Genomic DNA, 20500 nt, shown 5'->3' on the forward strand with positions numbered 1-20500 from the left:
AGAGAAGTTTGCATATGTGACACTGCATTATACCTGTTAACTCTGCAGTTTGCAAATGCATGGAGTCATCTTTTTGAAAAAATGCCTGTCAAAGTCCGTTAAGTACTTGCCTGACAATATACTTTGCAAAGTTCTTTATCTTGTATTTCCTAAAAGTCTTGTGCTTATGTGAAAGTCTAAGTTTCCTTATCTAATAAATATAGTCAATATGAAAAAATGTTAAATTAATACAAGAAAAGGATTTTATTTCTCATCTCAATATCTTCTAATAAATTACTGATCCAAACTGATTTCATTAAATATTTCACCTACATACGTGTTTTTTTTCTTCCTGAGTGGTTTGTTTCTAGGGAAACACAATTGATAGCCACAGTAAATATAGTCTTCTCAAACCTTTTCCCCATTTCAATTACTTATTCTGCTAAAAAAAAAAAAAAGAAAGTCCAAGTACTTAAGTGTGCAAAGATAGCAAACGACTACTATTTTAACAAACCAGTCAGACATGTTTACTCTCTTACAAAACAGTATGTACACAGTACGTTCACTGTGATCCCAATTTCAATTTTTAAAATATGTATAAAGACTAAAAAGGTATACATTAAAATGTGGGCAGTTATTTTTCCTGCTTTAAAAAAATGGAAATAATCTATAATTTTCAACAAGAACCTGAATTACTTTTATACAAATAGTAAAAATGCTTACATTAACATTACTGCTTACTTTAGGTCATAAATATATAACCTGTTACAAAATATTCTTATTAAAGTATGATGCTGCATATTAATAAAACAGATCACCCTGATTTCAAATGAAGTCTAAAGATTCCAACTATCTCACAATGTAGAGAAATTGTTTCCCTGTACAAGGACTCACTCTACTGGAGACATAGAGAATATAAATATACTTAATCTAACATTTCTGAAGTAATTGAATATTTTCTACAAACACTAGAGGGCAGTGTTTTCACTATAAAACTCAACTTTGTTGAGTTCACTATAAAACTCAACTTTGTATACATATGATTTACAATTGTACATATACAAAATAATGTGTAGATTTTCAATTTTATTTATATTTTGTATTCATTTGTATTTTGTATATACAGAAGGTGCCAAAAAATCTATACATATTTTAAGAAAGGAAAACTGTATTAAAATTGTAATACTCAATATTGACAAATAACAAAAGATGAATACAAGTTACGTTTGACTTCTGCAATTACAACAGGTACTCAAAGTGGTTACCATCAGCGTCCAGACACTTCTGATTATGTGAACTAAAATACATAGATAACAGCTCTAAAAATGTGTAGACATATTCTTGGCACCTCTGGTATACTTAAGGCTGTATTGATAAGTACATAATCTAAGTATCTAGTATGATACTATCTCATTTTTAAAAATGACTAACAAACACACTGGAAATTCAGGCACTTTGGTACTGGCTCTAATTTAATTTTAAAAATGCAAAGATAATTTTTTTTAAAAATTAGTTATATGCCCTCATAATTGCAGAGGTTTTTTTTTGTTGTTGTTGTTTTGAGGGGTTTTTTGGAGTTAGAGTCTCACTCTGTCACCCAGGCTGGAGTGCAGTGGCACACTCACAGCCACCACAGCATCAACCTGCTGGGTTCCAGCGATCCTTTCACCTCAGTCTTCCAAGTAGCCAGAACTATAGGTGCGCACTACCACGCCCAGCTAATTTTTGATTATTATAGAGATGAAGCCTCGCCAAGCTGCCTGGGCTGGTCATGAATCCGCCAGCTCAGGCAATTCACTTGCTTTGGCCTCCCAAAGTGCTGGGATTACACCGAGCCTGGCCCATCGCCGAGTTTTTGAAGAACACTGAGGACGAGTGAAATGACTCACACCTATAATCCCAGCATTTTAAAAGGCCGAGGTGAGAGGATTGCCTGAGCCCATAGGTTCGAGACCAGCTTGGGCAACTTGGCGAGACCTCATCTCTACAGTATATATATTAAAAAATTAGCCTAGCTTGGTGGTGCACGCCTGTAGTTCCAGGTACTTGGAAGACTCAGGCAGAAGGATTACCTGAACCCAGCAGGTCAAGTTTGTGGTGGCGGTTGTGATGCCAGTCTTAGCGACAGAGTGAGACTCAGACTCAAAAAAAAAAAAAAAGAATACTAAAATGCTTTCCTCTAACCTAAAAAGCGGCTCACATTTATGAGGGTTATGGATTATGGTGGAGGACAGAAGCTGACAGGGAAAATGATACTTTAGGAAGAAAGAACAGTAAGAGAAAGGCATGACATCTCAAAATTGTACAGTCTATTTGGGGGATGCCAGGGTAATTTGGTATGTGACTACACAGTATACGGTGAGTTGAGAAAATAGTTGAAGGCAGAAAAGCAGGGTAGGGTCATTTGGGTCATTCTACTATACTTGGGCGTTGCACTTTATTCTGAAGTCAACAAAAAGACTTTTAAACTACAGAGAGCTGTGACTAGACCTGTTTTTAGAAAGAGCAGTTCAGTTATCCTTTGGTACCCACTGGGGAATTGGCTTCAGGATCCCCAAAAATACAATCTGTGGATGCTCAAGTCCCTTATATAGAATGGCACAGTATTTGCCTATAAACAACTTACAAGACGTCTTCCCCATACTTTATTATTATTTTTTAAAGTGAGAAAACTAGATTTATTGAGAGAACAGAAAAACTCCCACAGTGGGAAAGAACCTGGAGGGGTTGCCCTTCCCATACTTTAAATCATTCCTACATACTTATAATACCCAATACAAAGTAAATGTATAAATAGCTGTTATACTATTGTTTTTTATTTGCATTATTTAAAAATTTTTCCACCTAAATATTTTCGATCTGTAGTTGGCTGAAGGTGAGGATGCAGAACCCACAGATAACAGAAGCTGACTAGAATACAGGGTGAATTAGAAAACTTAAAACTTAGAGGATAGAAGACCAAGGAGTCACGTCCACTGGCCAAGGCCTTAAATAAAACAAAAACACCGAGAGTGCAAAGAGGAAGGCTTTCAATGACACTTTAAAAGGCAGGAAGGACTGGACTTGGTGAAAGGTTATAGTGAATAAGCATTTTAAGCTCTGATAAATTAAGTAGGTGGATACTGATGTCTTTAAGACAAAGTGCAGAGTTGTTGTTGTTTTTTTTTTTTTTGATTTGGAGTCTTACTCCATCACCCACATTGGAGTGCAGTGGCATGCTCATGGCCACCCAGCGTCGACCTATTGGGCTCTGGTGATCCTTCTGCCCCAGCCTTCCAAGTAGCTGGAACTACAGACATGCGCTACCAAGTTCGGCTAATTTTTTCATGATTTATTGTAGAGACAAGGTCTCGCCAAGTTGCCTGGGCTGGTCTTGAACCCATGGGCTCAGGCAATCTACTCACCTCAGCTTCCCAGAGTGCTGGGATTACAGGCTGAGCCTCCAAGCCTGGCCTAAAGTGCAGTTTTAATACTCTAAGTACAAAGTGATTTCTAGCTATTAAATAGTTAGAAATGTAGGGCAGGATTCAGAAAAGTAAGATATAAGTAAAATGAGAAAATTGATTAAATTTTTGTGACTTATCAAACGAGTCTCATTACATTAGACTAACACCCCTTATTAAAGTAATTGATGTCAAAAGGCAGCAAAAACATATAAATTTGTATCAAACACTGCACTACTTAGCAAAATAAACTTTCAATTGAATAATACCCCTGTAAACCTTGGGATGATACTGCACTTTTAGTTGTAACACTTAGTCAATTTAGGTTATTAATTATTTATCCACCTCACATAAATAGACCAAAATGTATTGGAAAGTATGATTTATTTTTCATTAACAGATAGAGATTAAGATATTTAAAATATATACATATACATAATGCAAACACAAACATTCACTTTTTATTTGGAGTGAAGCCAAAATTTTTAAAGGTATATTTATAAGACCAAAAAAATAGGAGTTTATTAATAAAGAAATCCAGTAGTACCAATGATTAATAATAACTATCATTAGTATGACTTTACACTTATAGAGTCCCTCAATACAGGTTTTTATCTCTACAACCTGTCCCTCAGGTAAGCTAAAGTTGGTAGTAATACAACAATAACAGTAACGACCATGTAACATACATAAATTCAATAGATTTTCTTGTCTTCACCACACTCTCTCCCAAATTTATAAAATAAGATCTTAAACGCTCTTATCTGGACATTTATATTTAAAACCAGAGCTTTCCTGGTATGAATAAACTAGACTAGAAAACTGTGTGCTGAATTTTCTATAATTCTTTGAACCACAAAAAATAGTCCAAAAAAAGTTACTACTGTTCCACTATAAAAAACATCTAATCTAGTCTAGACATATAAATTGGGTGCCATAAATCCTTCCTAACTATTACACAAAGTTTAAATCCTGAAGAAAAGTCTAATTCAATTATTATGTTGTTATAACTCTAATCTGTATATATCAATCTAGCAAAATTTCCAAATTGTTGATATTAACTATGCCTTCATAACTGTTTTAAATCAAATACCATCCCAAAAGGACAAATACTCATCAAAGTTTACCAGTTCTTAGATAATCATTAAATTTCATTTCTTAAAAAAACATTGCATTATCTAGATACGGAGTTTAAGATATTATTCTCCATATATCTAAAGGCTGAGCCCAAGTTGAAAAACCTTATGTTATTTGTGTTTTAAAGATTGGAACCTCAACATATCTCACAAATAAGCAGCCTCTTGCATCTATGTCTTTTGGTATTTCCAAGAGTTGAAATGGGTTTAAACAAGAAACAGGAATACTTACTTGAATCTGGCAGGTGAAAAAGGAGTAGGAGGAAACATTCCTGGTTCAAAAGAATCAAAATAAGTCACAGTCCAAGAAAAGCTGCAACAGGAGAATCCGGCAGTTAGGGATATTATAAGTAGAGTCCAGAATCCTTAATGAAAAAAGAGAGGGGGAAAACTTAAATTATTTAACACCAAAACAATTTAAATCAAACCAATATTTGCATGTTAAGATCATGTGTATTTCTGATCTTCTGAAGTATATTGACCCGATATTATAAGATATTTGAGCTTAGTGTAAGCTAACCAGTGTAGAAGTATAAATTACCAAAGCACAATTAGTAGTCATATCATTGACTATTTTAATTAAATTATAATTCAATATGTGGGAAAAGGGCAAATTCAACTTAAAACAGATAACATCTTCAGTTTTATAAAATTCAACTGTAAAAAAATGACATTTCACTCTTAAGATGTCTTGACATTTTTCATTTAATTTCATGAATCATACCTTTCTCTTTTGTTAGTAATGTGATTCCTTTCATCCCATACCATCTCCTCTTTACAGTTTCCCCATAAACATTATAAATCTGATTCTTTAACCTTGTTCAGTATATGAACAAAAGTTGACTCCTGATTTACAAATCTGTTGGAATCCTAGTTACTGAGTTAGGACCTGTATTTTCTCACATAAATCAAGTAAAAGACCTGGTATTAAAATGGACTCCAGGAAGGGGGGAAGGGCTGGGGTGGGGGGGGATAAACAAAGTGAAAAGACTAAGGAAGAAGTTAATTTGAAGATTTTAAATAACATTCAAAACCTAGTAAGAATATTAAAATAATGACTTGCTCTTGTTTACAGTCTAACTCCGTGGTCATAGTTAAAGTAAGACAGGATATACTGATATTTAAGTGGCCAATTCCTTTTAATAAGATGTTTTCAAAATTCTTTTGATTTTGATGTTTTCAAAATTCTTTTATAAATAAATTCAATTATTCATCCATATATATTCATCCATATATATACTGAGGGGCTACTTACTATGTGTTGGTTACTACATTGGGTGATGTGGATAGGGGTGAATAAAACAAAAAAAAATGCTGTCTTCATGAAGTAATTTTAGCAAGACAGAAAGATAATAAACATGTAAACAAATTAATGAGATAACTATATGTTGTGATAACTATTTTGAATAAAGATGTTACTTTTTTTTTTAGTCTGAGTCTCACTCACCCAACTTGGAGTACAGTGAGTGGCACAATCATGCAAACACCTGGGCTCAAGTGATACTCCTGTGTAACTGGGACTACAGGTGCATGGTACCATGCTCAGCTAACATTTTGAATCTTTTTTTGTAGAGATGAGGTCTTGCTATGTTGCCTAGGCTCAGACTCCTAGGCTCAAGCAACCCCCCTGCCTTAGACTCCCTAAGTGCTGGGATTACAGTGGTCAGCTACCGTGCCCAGCTAGCTGTTACCTCTTTAGGAAGCTAATATCAGAACTAACTGAAAATGTGAATATTTTATTCTTGGAAGAATAAAAGCTAATCTCAACATTCATGACGTAATAAGCAATATTAGAGAAACTAGTCCTACCAGATACTGAAATATATTGTAGGACCTGAATGCTTAAAACAGTTTGTACTGATATTTGAATAGACCAAAGAATGAAAGTTGTAGAAGGAGGCCCAAATAGAGTAATAGAAAATGTTACTGATTCAACAGGGTGACCACCTACATACCCTATGCCAGGCTAACCCAAAATGTACCTGACGATCTAAATATAAAAATTAAATCATAGAAGGAATTATTGGCAAAGTTATTTACAGCTTGGAGACAGAAAGATCTTTCTAACCATGATACAAAATTCATAAACCATAAAAGATCCGTAATTTCAACTGTATATAGTCAGTCCTTCATATTCATGGATTCTGCATCTGTGATTCAACCAACCTCAAATAGAAAATATTTGGGGAAGTAAAACACAATAAAAGTAACAATACAACATTTAAAAATACTACCATTAAAAAATACAACTATTTACACTGTATTAGGTATAACAGAGATGAGGGTATATGTGAGAATGTGCATGGGTTATATGCAAATACTACCCTATTTCATATAAGAAACTTGAGCATCCACAGATTTTAGTATCCATGGGGTTCCTGGCACCAATCCTTCATGGATACTGAAGGATGGCTGTATATAGGTATACACACACACAACTAAATATGCATGACAAAAATCAAATGACAAATTTTAAAAATATTATATCTGCAACTTACAGCATGAAAAATTTTCTGTAACAAAATTCCTAGAAACTGGCAAGAAAAAGACTAGCAATCTAAAACTTCAATATAAAAATAGGAAGAAAAGAAACTATGAATGGATGCTTAACATATGGAAAAGTGCTCAATTCAGTATCAATAATCAGAGAAATTAGGTATCATTTTACATCATCAACTGATAAAAATACAAGTGTTTGATAGCATTCTCTGATCCTGAGGCTATGAACAGAAACTCTTCATGCATGGCTGCTGAGGGAAGTAAGTTGTTATAACTTCTATGGAGAGAAATTTGGCAGTATCTGTGAAAATGATGCATGTATACATCATTTAATCCAGTAATTTTACTGCTACATATTGTCCTAAAGATATACAAATCTACATAAAATGATGTATGTACAAGATTATTTTGTTGCATTCTAATAATAGAGATTGGAAACAACCTAAATGATCAATGAAGGTATAGGATTGGCTACGTACATTCATACAATGAAATACTACACAGCTGCAAAAATGATCAAGCTCTTAATGTAACAGATTTGGAAAGGTCTTGAAAATACACTGCTCAGAACAGCACTACACATATAAAAAGGGGGGGAATTATGTATTATACACCTACAGATATGCATATGTTGTATATATGGTGACGTGTATATATATATTTTACTTATATATTTAAAAATTTCTGGAAGGATATTCTAAGAATTTAATATTGGTTCTTTGTAGGGACAGAACATAAGCAGTTATGAAGGGGAAGACTTTTCAGTTGCGCTTACTTGTGCTTTTTTAATTTGACTCATATGACTGTTTCCCTTATTCAAAATATTAAACTTACAAAACAATTTCTAGTCAGGCAATACGGATGTTGTATCAGAATTTTTGTGGAAGCACTTTTACACTGCCTCTTTAAGACAGGTTTCTGAAGTGTGTGTCTTCCATGCCTCGGATATACAGGGAAAGTGAGAACACTAGAGGATGACATGAATTTCCAAATTTCTTGGCTACACAAAATGATCCATCCAGCTTTTATTTAAACAAGCACATAATATGTGCACCAGACAGTTGTGCAGTACAGCAACAGACTGAAAAAACTGCTAAAGTACAAACTCAGAGCAATTAAGCATTAAAAAAAGTGTGGTATTTTTGAAAGATTAACCTAAACTGTTTCTGATGGGTTTCCTTTCCCTTCCCCCACTTTTAAAGAGATGACGGCCTCCATATTCACTGCCCCAGAAGAGGGATGTGGCAAAGCAAAAAAAGAGAAATAGCCTTTTTTTCTATTCACATGTTGCAAAATAACGACGAGAACTAGCTTACAATTAGGGGTAGGTGTGCAGATAAACAAATTGGATAGTAAAGATGAGTTGACTGGGGTACGAATAAAATATGTAGAATAGCCGGACGCAGTGGCTCACACCTGTAATCCCAGCACTCTGGGAGGTGGAGGCAAGAGTATTGCCTGATCCCACAGATTCAAGACTAGCCTGGGTAACTTAGCAAGACCTCATCTCTACAATAAAATATTTTTTAAAAATTAGCTGGGAGTGGTGGCACGTGTCTGTGGCTCTAGCTACTTGGAAGGCTGAGGTGGAAGGATCGCCTGAGCCTAGCAGGTTGAGACTGTGGTGGCCATGAGAATACCACTGCACTCCAGCCTGAGCAACAGAGTGAGACTCCAACTCAAAAAAAAAAAAAATGTGTAACAGAGAGAAAGAGGGATTTAGAAATATCTCTCGAGTTTGAATAAAGCATGTTGTGGGTGTATATGGGGAGGAAGTAGTGCTGTTGGGCTTCCTAGCAAAGCATCTAGAAGATCTCACACAAAACCACACAGGGAATACAGCTGTGTACAATATCTTTGCAGATGGCTACAAGGGCCAAGCCTACAGATACTTCTTTCCTAAGTGGGGCCTAGAAAAGGCAGATGATCATGTGGCTGCAAGTTGCTACATATGAAAGGCCATCTTAATCAGAATAAAAGATGTTTCAACACTCACTTGAGCAATTTTCTTGGGGATTAGTCTCCACCTCTATTCCAATATCCTAGCACAGCATCAGCCTCTAGAACCTTAACCCAATCTGGGATTAGGTTAACAGAACCTCAGTAGACTAAGATACAACATTCCCACAACCCAGCAAGATGGGCTAAAACAGAAATTAGAAGATTTAGTGTGCAACTATAATTAATGGGTTGCTATATTGCTACATAGCTGTTATTTGCTATAACTCAGACAAATACTTCTAAAGCAGGGAGAAAATAATTGTCAAGCATACTCCAATTTAACATAATAAGTATACTTCAGAACAAAGATGATAATGAACTCAAGAAAAATAGAGTATCTGTGTCTGGGGACTGGTATGGAATGATGAAAATTCTAGATACAGAAAAAGGTGGGGAAAAATACAAAGTAATATTTTAAAATAACCAAATACGAGGCTTTCCAAAGTTCATCAGACATTTTCACTTGGGTCCTTTAATAGGGTACCTGTCAAACTTAATACCAGAGTATTAAACTAATCAAAAACTGCATTAAAGACAAGTCAGGTCATATGATAAGAGCTAAGAAAAGTACACTGCAATATTGTGGTCTAGAAGTGTTCATAATTCTGAAAATTACTCAATTAATTTATGAATAAGCAGAAAAGCCACAGAAATTGGTAACTCCCAAGTCATTATCTTCAGAATCCTCAAGCTAAAATTTTGATAAACAATGTCTTGTAAGCCCATGTTAGTAAGAATAATTTTTAAAACATAAAAATGAGGGCTATCCCTCAGGTCCCATCCCACTCTAAGAGCTTTTCTGTCCTCTCAATAAATCCTGCTTTTAAAAACAACAAAAAAAGTGAAAGCACATAAAAATGAAATTCCTCTTTCCCCAAATCACCAATTTCACTCCTAAAAGCAACATGCTAAGAGTTTTTTGTGTATCTTTACAAAAATTATACATATCTAGATAACGTAAGCACATAGATGGAGCTAGTAATATATAAAATGCATGTGAATTTTCTAAGCTTATTTCCAAAAAGGGGATTCTCTCCAGAAAAACTGTTCTGCACTTTGCTCTTTTCACATATTCTATGCTGGAGACCTTCCATATCAGTACACATAGCCACAGTTCTGTAGGATATTTTTTTAAATTCATTTTCCACTATTATAAACGATGCTACAAGGAACATTCTTGTATTTCAGTGTACAGTAGAAGAAGATATCTGTTACAAATTTCCAGAGAAAGAACTCCTGTCAAAGGATGTAGGCCTTTAAAAGCACACATTCTACTTTGTTTTCTACAAGTCAATTTTCACCAGTTGATGAAATCATGGAAATTTATCTTTTCCACCAAATGAAACCTCACTCAATGTTTCCATCCAAAGCCAAAATGAGGGGGTGTAGCGACTTCCTATTCAAATCCCTTTGATGGAATTTTATATTCCCTTATCTAAGGACATATGAGGGGAGACCCCCACAAAAACGGAATTTATTTTTTAAAAACAATATATTTATTCTTACATGTTTCAACTTCAGTCATCTTCAATGTACTCTCCTTTTGATGCAACACAGAGACACTTTTTCCATTGCCCAAAACAGTTTTTGAACTCATCAATTTTGATGCCTTTTAGTACTTCTGCTGTTTGTTTCACTTCTTCCACATCAGCAAAACATTTCCCTTTAAGGATTTTTTTCATCCCAGTAAACAAAAATAAGTCGTTTGAGGTGAGATCAGGTGAATAGGGAGGATGGGGCACGGGTGTCATGTCATTTTGGCTCAAAAACTGTTGGAACACTCAACACAATGTAGGCAGGTGAGCTCATAAATCACCCATCATGAAATTGGCAAACCCATTGAAAGAATCTCCATTAAAAAAAAAATTTCACAGAAACTGAATGCAGTCCTTCAAAATGTTAGGTGGTACAGATGCCAATGGGTTCCTAGAACACTTACCTAGCAGGGGAAGCCTGTACTACAAGGGGCTCAACCCCCAAAAGTTAATTTTGGGTCCCCCCATATTTGTTTTGGCTTATTTTTCAAAGTAAGTTATTTTGGTTTCAGGATATAGTTACTTCTCTTTTTTGAGTTAGTATCTCACTCTGCCACCCAGACTGAAGTACAGTGGCATACTCATGGCTCATGCAGCCTCAAATTCCTGGGTTCTAGCTATTCTCCCTCCTCAGCCTTCTGAGTTGCTGGCACTAGAGGCATGCACCACCACTCCTGGCTAATTTTTTAGTTTTTTTGTAAAGATGGAGTCTCATTATGTTGCCCATGCTGGTACCAACTCCTGGGCTCAAGGAATCCTCCTGCCTTAGACTCCCAAAATACTAGGATTACAGGCATAAGCTGCCAAGTCTGTTCATTTTTCTAAAAATATACTGGCAACTTACTGTATTTCTGTAACACCTTCCAGCAAAAGAGACTATTATATGTTCTAAACATATTCTTTTTAACAGTTTCACATTTATAGGGATGAGGCAACTTTCAAGAAGTCTTATGAAGTCAGATATATAGGTACTAATTTGCACATATTATACAAAAGGAGAAAATATCAGAAAGAAAACTGCTATGTACCTATACCGGAGAAAGGTTTCTTATTAAAGAACTGTGAAGTGCTCAATTACACATGCTTCATAAAACTTCTTCCTGCCATCAGTAAATAAATGGACCAAATGTGACTCCACACTGATAATTCTGATTCCCTGTTCAACTTTATATTTTGTCTACAACAGTGACAAAAACCATGTATTTCAAATGACCACATAAATATAAATGAACAGAAAAAGATGTGAAAAGATCCACAGATAGATTGGTGAAAAGGTTTGCTTTAACTGTTGAAATTTTTGCTAGTGATACTATATTACTTATGTAACTAATTTCTTGTTTTACTTATGTAACTAATTTTTTTTTTTTTCAGTTTGTCACCCAGGCTGTAGTGCAGTGGCAGGGTCACGGCCACTGCAGCCTCAACCTGCTGGGCTCAAGTGATCTTTCTGCCTCAGTTTTCCAAGTAACTGGAACTACAGGCATGCACCATCACACCCGGCTAGTTTTTCTTGATTTATTGTAGAGATGAGGTCTCAACAAGGTGCCCAGGCTGGTCTCAAACACATGGGATCAGGCAATCCTCTCACCTTGGTCTCCCAAAGTGCTGGGATTACAGGCTTGAGCCACCACACCTGGCCAACTAATCTATTTTTATAAAATTAAAAATGAAAATGTAATACAGTATTGACAGGGATACATTCTGAGAAATGCATTATTAGGCAATTCCATTGCTGTCTGAGCATCATAGAGTGTACTTACACAAACCTAGCTGGTATAGCCTACTACATACCATATGTGTATATACATATCCTATTGCACCTAGACCACAAATCTGTGCAGCATCGTTACTGTACTGAATACTGTAGGTAAGTGTAACACAATGATAAATACTTGTGTATCTGTATCTAAACAGAAAAAAGTATAGTAAAAAAAGGTATAAAAGATTAAGAAACAAAAAGGTATACTTGTAGAGGGCACTTACCATAAATGGAGCTTGAAGGACTGGACGGACTCTGGGTGAGACAGTGAGTGGGTGAGTGAAGATGAAGGCCTAGGACATGACTGTCCACAAATATAGACTTTATAAACACTGCATACTTAGGCTATATTAAATTTACTTTTAAAATAGTTTTTTCTTCAATAATAAAGTAATCTTAGCTTATTGTAACTTTATAAACTTTTAAAATAAACTTTTTGACACTTTTGTAATAACATTTAGCATAAAACAAAAGCATATTGTACAGCTGAACAAAAATGTTTTATTTATACTCCTTTATTTTATGAGCTTCTGTCCATATTTAATTTTTTTATTTTTTCTGTTACAACACAAACGCACACATTAGCCTAGGCCGATACAGGATCAGGATCATCACTATCCCTGTCTTTCAACTCTACATCTTTTCCTACTGATAGGTCTTCAGGGGCTGTCACCTGCTATGATAACAACGCCTTTTTCTGGTATATTTACTGAAGGACCTGTTGGAAGCTGTTTTACAGTTAACTTTAAGTAGGAGAAATACACTCTGAAATAATAAAAAGTATAGTTAATACATAAACTAGTCACATAGTTGTTTATTATCAAATACTGCATACTGTGCATAAATGTGTATGCTATACTTTTATATGACTGGCAGGACAATAGGTTGGTTTACACCAGCATCATCACATACGAGCAATGAATTGTGCTATGAAGTTAGGATGTGCTACAGTATCACTAGACAATAGAATTTTCCAGATCTATACAATCTTATGGAACCATGATCTTACAGGCAATCTACTGTTAACCAAAATGTCATGTGCCACATGACAGTACTTAGATAATTTTAAAAGTTGTAAAAACTATTACCAGCTAGCTACTAATAAAAGCCTAAATGTATACATAAAGCTAACCAACAATTTTCGTGTTTATGTAACCACAAATGTTCTCAATATTATCAGATTCTATAATTTCCTAATGTACGCACATATAGGTATTTTAAATAATTTGACCTCCTCTCCAAACTACACATTCTACAGATAGCTCACCTTCAAATTCCTAGAGCTCTGTGTCTCTACATGTCAAGACACAAATGCAGGAGCACAGGAGAGTGGTGTCTCTTCTCCTGCCAGTGCAGTATGAACCCAGTGGGTCCACAGTCGCTATAGTAGCTACGTTAGTTAAGGTCTTCACCTAACTGCCTGCCCACCTGCAACCTGGCATGTAGCAACTCCATTCCTCTTCCTTCTGGAACAGTTGAGGAAGGATATTTCCACAGATGAAGCTACTGGAATTTGAAAAATAAACACTTGTAGTTCTCAACCCTAGTAAACCATTAGTCATATGGAAAATTTATAAAAAAAACTTTATTACAGCTAATTTCAAACACATAAAAGTTAAGAGAAGAGCAAGATGAACTCCCATATACCCATTACTCGGCTTTAAACAACTCACAGTCAATCTTGTTAAACCTATAGTCTCCTCTGAAGCTTGTAATTTTCAGTATAATAGGGAAAATAGTCATCATTATTAACCATCTAGGCCCAATAGAGTTTTTATATTTCCTTTATAATTCATAGAATAAAACGACAGCAGGGAGTACAACACAATGACAAACCAATTTCTTGAGATTTAGAGAACCTAATGTCTGGTTCTTATTACTGCTTTTATGTGTTAGGAAGAGATCTATAATGATTTCATAACTAATAATTTACCTGCACATGGATAATTCTTGCTAATAACCTATTTTTTTTGGCTCGCTACACTGTTTAGACTATGTACTTTTATGGCATAAAAATACCTGAAGTTTTTGTTCAGAAGAAAATAACACTGACACAGGATAGTTGAGAATATTAGATGAAATAACAGGTAAAAAATAAATTTTTGGCATAGTGTAAAAAATGCAATAATGTTATTGTTCACTGTTGGACATGTACTATTGTCTAAACTTAAATTTGTGCTTTTCTTAAAGTTTTTCTTGTCTCAAGTTACACACATATTATAGAACACAGAAATAATAAAATTAAAAGCAAACTACTCATTCCAAAACCCAGATAAACGAATATTTTGGCTGTATCCTTCCAATCCTTTTTGTCTTTTGTCTTTCTCTTTTTTTTGCCTTAGACATTGTCATTTTGATAATATGAATAGATAATACTTACAATTTTACAAAGACTGTGCTGCAGAATAAGATAACATATTTGTGAATTTCTACATAAAGCTAGATGTAAAATATTTGAGTCACCCCATCTAGTTGCAGATAGCACTGTATCATTTCCCTAATAGATTGTGGGATCAAATTAGAAAATTCACATACTGAATAAAAAGTTCAATTTCAGGGTTTTAGTCAATTTTCACTGTAAGGATAAAACAGTGAATTTTTTTCAATTTATGTCTAAGAGAATGGCTTCCACACATCTTTTCTCTTGGAAATTTTTACTACATTCCTAGTATTCTATGTCATGAAATCATGATGGCTAAAACAAAATCTATAGGTACTTTTTAAAAACAAAGTCCCAGGTGAGTCTTACTCACACCAGAATGAGAATTGCAGTTATAAACAGCTCTTACTGAGTAATATGCCAGTCCTGAGCTAGCATTAAATTGCAATAAAAATTTTGCAGTATACAAAATTTTTTATCATTCTATCTAGAAAGAGAGCTCTTTCATGATAGTTACTGAGCTCACATTTTTTTGCCTACAAACCAATCTACTTACATTCAAAAAATTGTGGCAGTCTGCAATAAAATTTAAACATGAGTTACTGGTTTATTAACAGCATGTATGAGCAATATTAATTATGCTAACAAACAAAAGGTAATATTCAAAGCAATCAAACATATTTGGCTATGAGGTTCCTAGTAAACAAGACAAAATAAATACAATGAAACAGAATAAAATCATCATTATCTGATAAAAGGTTATATGCCACTTTCTCTGAACTGAATGATCAACAACAGTTTCTCATTAAAGATTCCGCACTATTTCTTCATGTGAAAACTTTCTTACCAATAGTAAGGTAAGTATATAATTTCATAGGCATTTCCTCAAGGGTAAGCTAATGAGTCAATCTTTCTTAATATCTAAATTAATCAAATCAGTGTTGATTTGTATGGAAATCAAGCTTGAGAGAATTGGCCTAATCTTTTCAACCATCAATTACCTTGGAGGACTTTTAGCCAGAGGCCAACAGTCAATTCAAAACATCCTGTAAAGAGGCTATCTTGTATTTGTTTGCAAACAGGAGAGAATTCCAGTTTAGAACAAAGGGCAGGTGTTACCACAATCACTTCAACTTTAAGAGAGCTTAATCTTATTGGCCCAGCTCTCTGATACAGAATCCTCATCTAATAGAGAAAGCTATTCTCTATCCATGTGATTGATAAATATATAAAGTAATCTTTCTATTTGCTGTCGCAGTATTAAATATCTATCAAGTATACCTAAAGGCAATACAGGATTATTTAACTTGAAGTGGAAGAGGAAGAAGGGCAATGACAAAAACTTATCATATTCCTTTTGATATTAAGCAAGCTATTCCTTCAGGTAACAACTGCCACTCGTTTTATTCCAAAAATGTGAAATCATAGCCGGGCTTGGTGGCTCAGCCTGTAATCCCGCAACTCTGGGAGGCTGAGGTGAGTGGATTGCCTGAGCCCGCGGGTTCAAGACCCACCTGGGCAACTTGGCAAGACCTCATCTCTACAATAAATCAAAAATTAGCTGGGCATAGTAGCACGCGCCTGTAGTTCCAGCTAATTGGAAGGCTGAGGCAGAAGGATCACTGGAGCCCAGCAGGTAGAGGCTGAGGTGGCCGGGAGCAGCCACTGCATTCCAGTCTGGGCGATAGAGTGAGACTCCAACTCAAAAAAAAAAAGTGAAATCAGACCAACTATTAAATAACAATAGGTCAGAGTTTAAGCCTATTGCATAAAATTGATTATATTGTATCGAGAGATGCCAGATCAATACATACTATGAAAAGTCTAATAATCATCGCTATTTACCAGAGATAAAAACAGTGTAACAATGTACACTGATAAAGCGAGTAATTAAAAAGTACTTATTTTGTCTGCAAGAAGTAGAACACAAACAAAAGTTTCCAAGAGATACATAGCAAGAACTTCTTTGTAATTTAAAGATAAAGGTTTCAGGTTTCACCTTCTGTCAAACCCGGACACACTATAAGGGCATTAGCCGTGAAGCAGGTTAAAGAGTTTAGCAAAGACTGAGGGAGGGGATGACATGCATGATAGTATTTCAACCACCTATCTAGAGTGACCACATCAAATGAATTGTTTGTTCCAGTTACTTGGAAGGCTGAGGCAGAAGGACTGCCTGAGTGAGCCCAGCAGGTGGAAGCTGTGGTGGCCATGCACTGCACTCCAGCCTGGGTGACAGAGTAAGATTCCTACTCAAAAAAAAAAACCCCAAAAAACAAAAAATGAATTCTTTGATTCATTTAATCAAATTTAGAGTGATCAAACCAAATAAATTTTAGCAAATAGAGTAAAATATGCCAGACAGACAGTTTTGAATTCTTCAAAATCATTTTGGTGAAGAGACATAAATACAGAATAACCTTTTTCACTGAAAAACCTGTATACTACAGCATTCTATAGAAACTCCGTAGAAACTCAGGTCTCCTAAGTCATTCCCCTGCACAAGTATGGTCAATGCTTCATATATATATATATATTTTTTTTTTAAGACGTTGCTTATAAAGAGACTTGATCTTATATTTCTCCTGAAGTCTAGGATGTAATTTACCTTTGTTAAGTGAGAAATTTTGTTTTTAAATTCCTGAGAAGAGTTGTGGGAAGCCTCTTCTAGAAGGTAATTAGATGTTAAGTATTCTCTGGATCTGAGTCACATGCAGTAGTGTTCGAAACGTACAACCAGTGTGTGTATGCACACTGTGTGTGCTCATAAAAAAATTATAGCACACAGCCAAGTGCGGTGGCTCATGCCTGTAATCCTATCTCTTTGGGAGGTGGAGATGAGAGGATTGCCTGAACTCAGGGCTTTGAGACCAGCCTGAGCAACATGGTGAGACCTTGTCTCTACAATAAATCAGAAAAATCAGCCAGGTGTGGTGGCACATGCCTGTGGTTCCAGCTACTTGGAAGGTTGAAGCAGAACGATCAAATAAGCCCAACAGATCAAGGCTGTGGTAGCCGTGAGTGTGCCACTGCACTCCAGCCTAGGTGACAGAGGCACCAACTCAAAAAAAAAAAAAATTATAGCAAATATACAATACATACATATATATGTATATATATACAAATTCCACATATATGAACTATAGTAATATTTACTACAAACATACACAAATGAAAAACATAAGACTGAATCAACTGTATATGGGAATATATTAAGTATCTTATCCCAAATTTTACATAGATACATGATCTGGAAAAACAAGTGAGCTCAAAATCAAATCAAATGACAATTAAGTCCATACCTAATAGCCCAGTGTCAATATCATCTTCATTTTTCAAATTCTCAGCATGCAACTCTGTAAATACAAAGAGGAACTTAGATAGAAAAGTAGGATTATTTTATCATTTGAAAAATAATTCAAGGGCTAGAAAGACACTGTGGAGCCACAGAAAGTGCTCTAGAGTCAGAAAGAACTGGTCCAAATTTTGCTTCAATTTACTGGCTATGTGACCTTCAACAGGAAAGTAAGACCTCTGTAGGAGTTAACAGCCATTTATCATAGATAAATTGAGAGTAACATTTATTCCTTAGGGTTGTTATAAAGACACTTTATGTAATACAGCTTAAAGGGCATACCAAATTTTGTTTTAAGTTTCTGCATTCTTCATTAAGCTCAATGTTTTCTACAATGGACTTCCACTCATCATGGGTTTTGTGAGTTTTTGATACAAAGGCAATGTCTCCAGGCAGAGAAATAAACTACCTACAACAGGGGTCACGAACCCTGAGGGCCAAGGACCTCGGTGGCCTGTTAGGAACCACGCAGCACAGCAGGTTGAAGAATGGGCTAGTGAAACTTCATCTGTATTGACAGCCACTCCCCATCTATGGCATTACAGCCTGAGCAACACCTCCTGTCTGATAAGCAATGAAAAGCCTGCTTCCATTTCCAACATCCTAAACAGGGTTTTCTGCAGCGACAGCAATCAAAATGAGATTATGGAGTAGTCTGTACATAAGCAACAGTTTGGGTGTCACTGTCTCCCATCATCCTCAAACGGGACTGTCTAGTTGCAGGAAAACAAGCTCAGAGCTCCCATTGATTCTGCATTATAGTGGATTGTATAATTATTTCACTTTATATATTTGTGTGTGTATATATATATATATATATAAAACAATGTAATAATAATAAAGTGCACAACAAATGTAACGTGCTTGAATCCACCCCCCAACCCCATTCATGGAACAACTGTCTTCCTGATGCCAAAAAAGTTGGGAACCGCTAACCTACAAAACTATCAGTGTTGCAGTGAAAAAAAGGGGGAATGGGAGTGAAAGAAAAATGAAACATTTGCGGCCACTTAAGATTAACAGTGTACACCCAATACCATTTTATGAAGAGAGAACTTGCCAATCTGTCTTCTGCAACACTTCTGTAAAGTGTTAGATGCCATCTGCAGCCCAATAAAGGCTGGGAAGCAGTGAGGGAAAATAAAAACTGGAATTAAATAGATTCAATTTTATTTAGTGAAGTACAAAGCTAACACCTGAGTGACAATATGTTGGGTGCTTTTCATACAACAAACTAAGTTCTTTTTTTTTCTTTTTCAGTAACTTGGCTGAGGTCACACACCAGTGAGAAGTGAGATTTAAACTCCTCTTATTATTTCCAGTGACATATATAATAGCCAACCATGTAATTCATCTGGCCAATATTTCAACTTCAAACAGAAAAAATAAAATTGGATAAAGAATAGAACTTTGTACACTACAACTGAATACAAACTTGAAGCTAAAGGAGACTAATAATTTTACCTGTAAAAGTAGAAATTTTGGGCTACGTGCTGTAAGTCCCTGTCCTTCAGGAGCCCTGAGTGTCTAGAGGAATCCGTGGAGAGTACATCTTTATTTGTGGATCAAAGCCTTCGAACATACATAGCCTATTTTAATTACACTTACTTTTCACCATCTCCTTTTAATGGTGGGTGTTTTATGCATTCGGTTTAACAGTGCCAATATTTCACCCCCTCCCCCCATGTTCATGGACTTGAAGATATTTCTTCGAGTACTCATTTAATCAAAAGATCCTTTCTAAAAATGGGTCTCCCGATCATGCCTCGGAATCCTCCAACCTAGAAAAAAGACAATGGGGGAAGAGCAAAGAAAAGATGCAAATGAAGGATCTGGGTGAAAGAGGCTGCCAACTCGCGCGCTTTCGGGAGGGCGAGGGAAAGGGAGACTGAGGAAGACGATCACGTCTCGGCTCAACCTTACTCGGGACAGACTTTCAAGGCCTCGGCTTCAGTACCTTTAACGATCAGGTAGGCGATGGCGAGGAGGAAGGCCAGAAGGATGGCGAAGAGCAGCGAACAGAGAATAGAGAGGACCTGGACTGGCCACCGCCGACCCTGGGCTCGGCTCCCCGCGGCCGCCGGAAAGAAGCCATTGCGTTTATCGGGCAGGACCGGCGACCCGTCGCCGTCCGGCGGGATCAGCGAGCCCGTTCTGCGCTCCGAGGACGCCCCAGCGGAGAACTCCGCCCGCAAGTCGCGGGCCACTTGGTCACATCTCTCCTCTTCGTCGACTTCGCCTTCACCCCGACTGTTCCCCTGAGCGACGGAAGAATACACCGGGCGGGCGAAAGGGGCAGGCGTGCCGGGGCGGCGGCGCCGCGAAACCGAGCGCCACCCAGACTCCACAAACGACATGGCGGGAAAGACGGAGAAAGCCGCAGAGAACTAGCCTCTCCCACCCGCCCCGCCCC

General features: G+C 36.3%; 1 protein-coding gene across 1 annotated transcript in view; it reads right to left on the bottom strand.

Annotated features, from left to right (window-relative positions):
* ARL6IP6 (ADP ribosylation factor like GTPase 6 interacting protein 6) overlaps window positions 1-20485 on the bottom strand; it is a 41314-nt gene extending 20829 nt beyond the window's left edge. The window contains exons 1-3 of the mRNA XM_008071071.2: window positions 20045-20485; window positions 18035-18088; window positions 4791-4923 (exon numbers count right to left, since the gene is read on the bottom strand). Of these exons, the coding sequence (XP_008069262.1) occupies window positions 4791-4923; window positions 18035-18088; window positions 20045-20444 (587 nt within the window). The 5' untranslated portion in view covers window positions 20445-20485. The remainder of the gene's footprint in view (window positions 1-4790; window positions 4924-18034; window positions 18089-20044) is intronic.
* Window positions 20486-20500: the final 15 nt, after the last annotated feature.

Source organism: Carlito syrichta, unplaced genomic scaffold (assembly GCF_000164805.1).
Source record: "Carlito syrichta isolate Samal-C Ts95f unplaced genomic scaffold, Tarsius_syrichta-2.0.1 Scaffold314111, whole genome shotgun sequence".
NCBI classification, from domain to species: domain Eukaryota; kingdom Metazoa; phylum Chordata; class Mammalia; order Primates; family Tarsiidae; genus Carlito; species Carlito syrichta.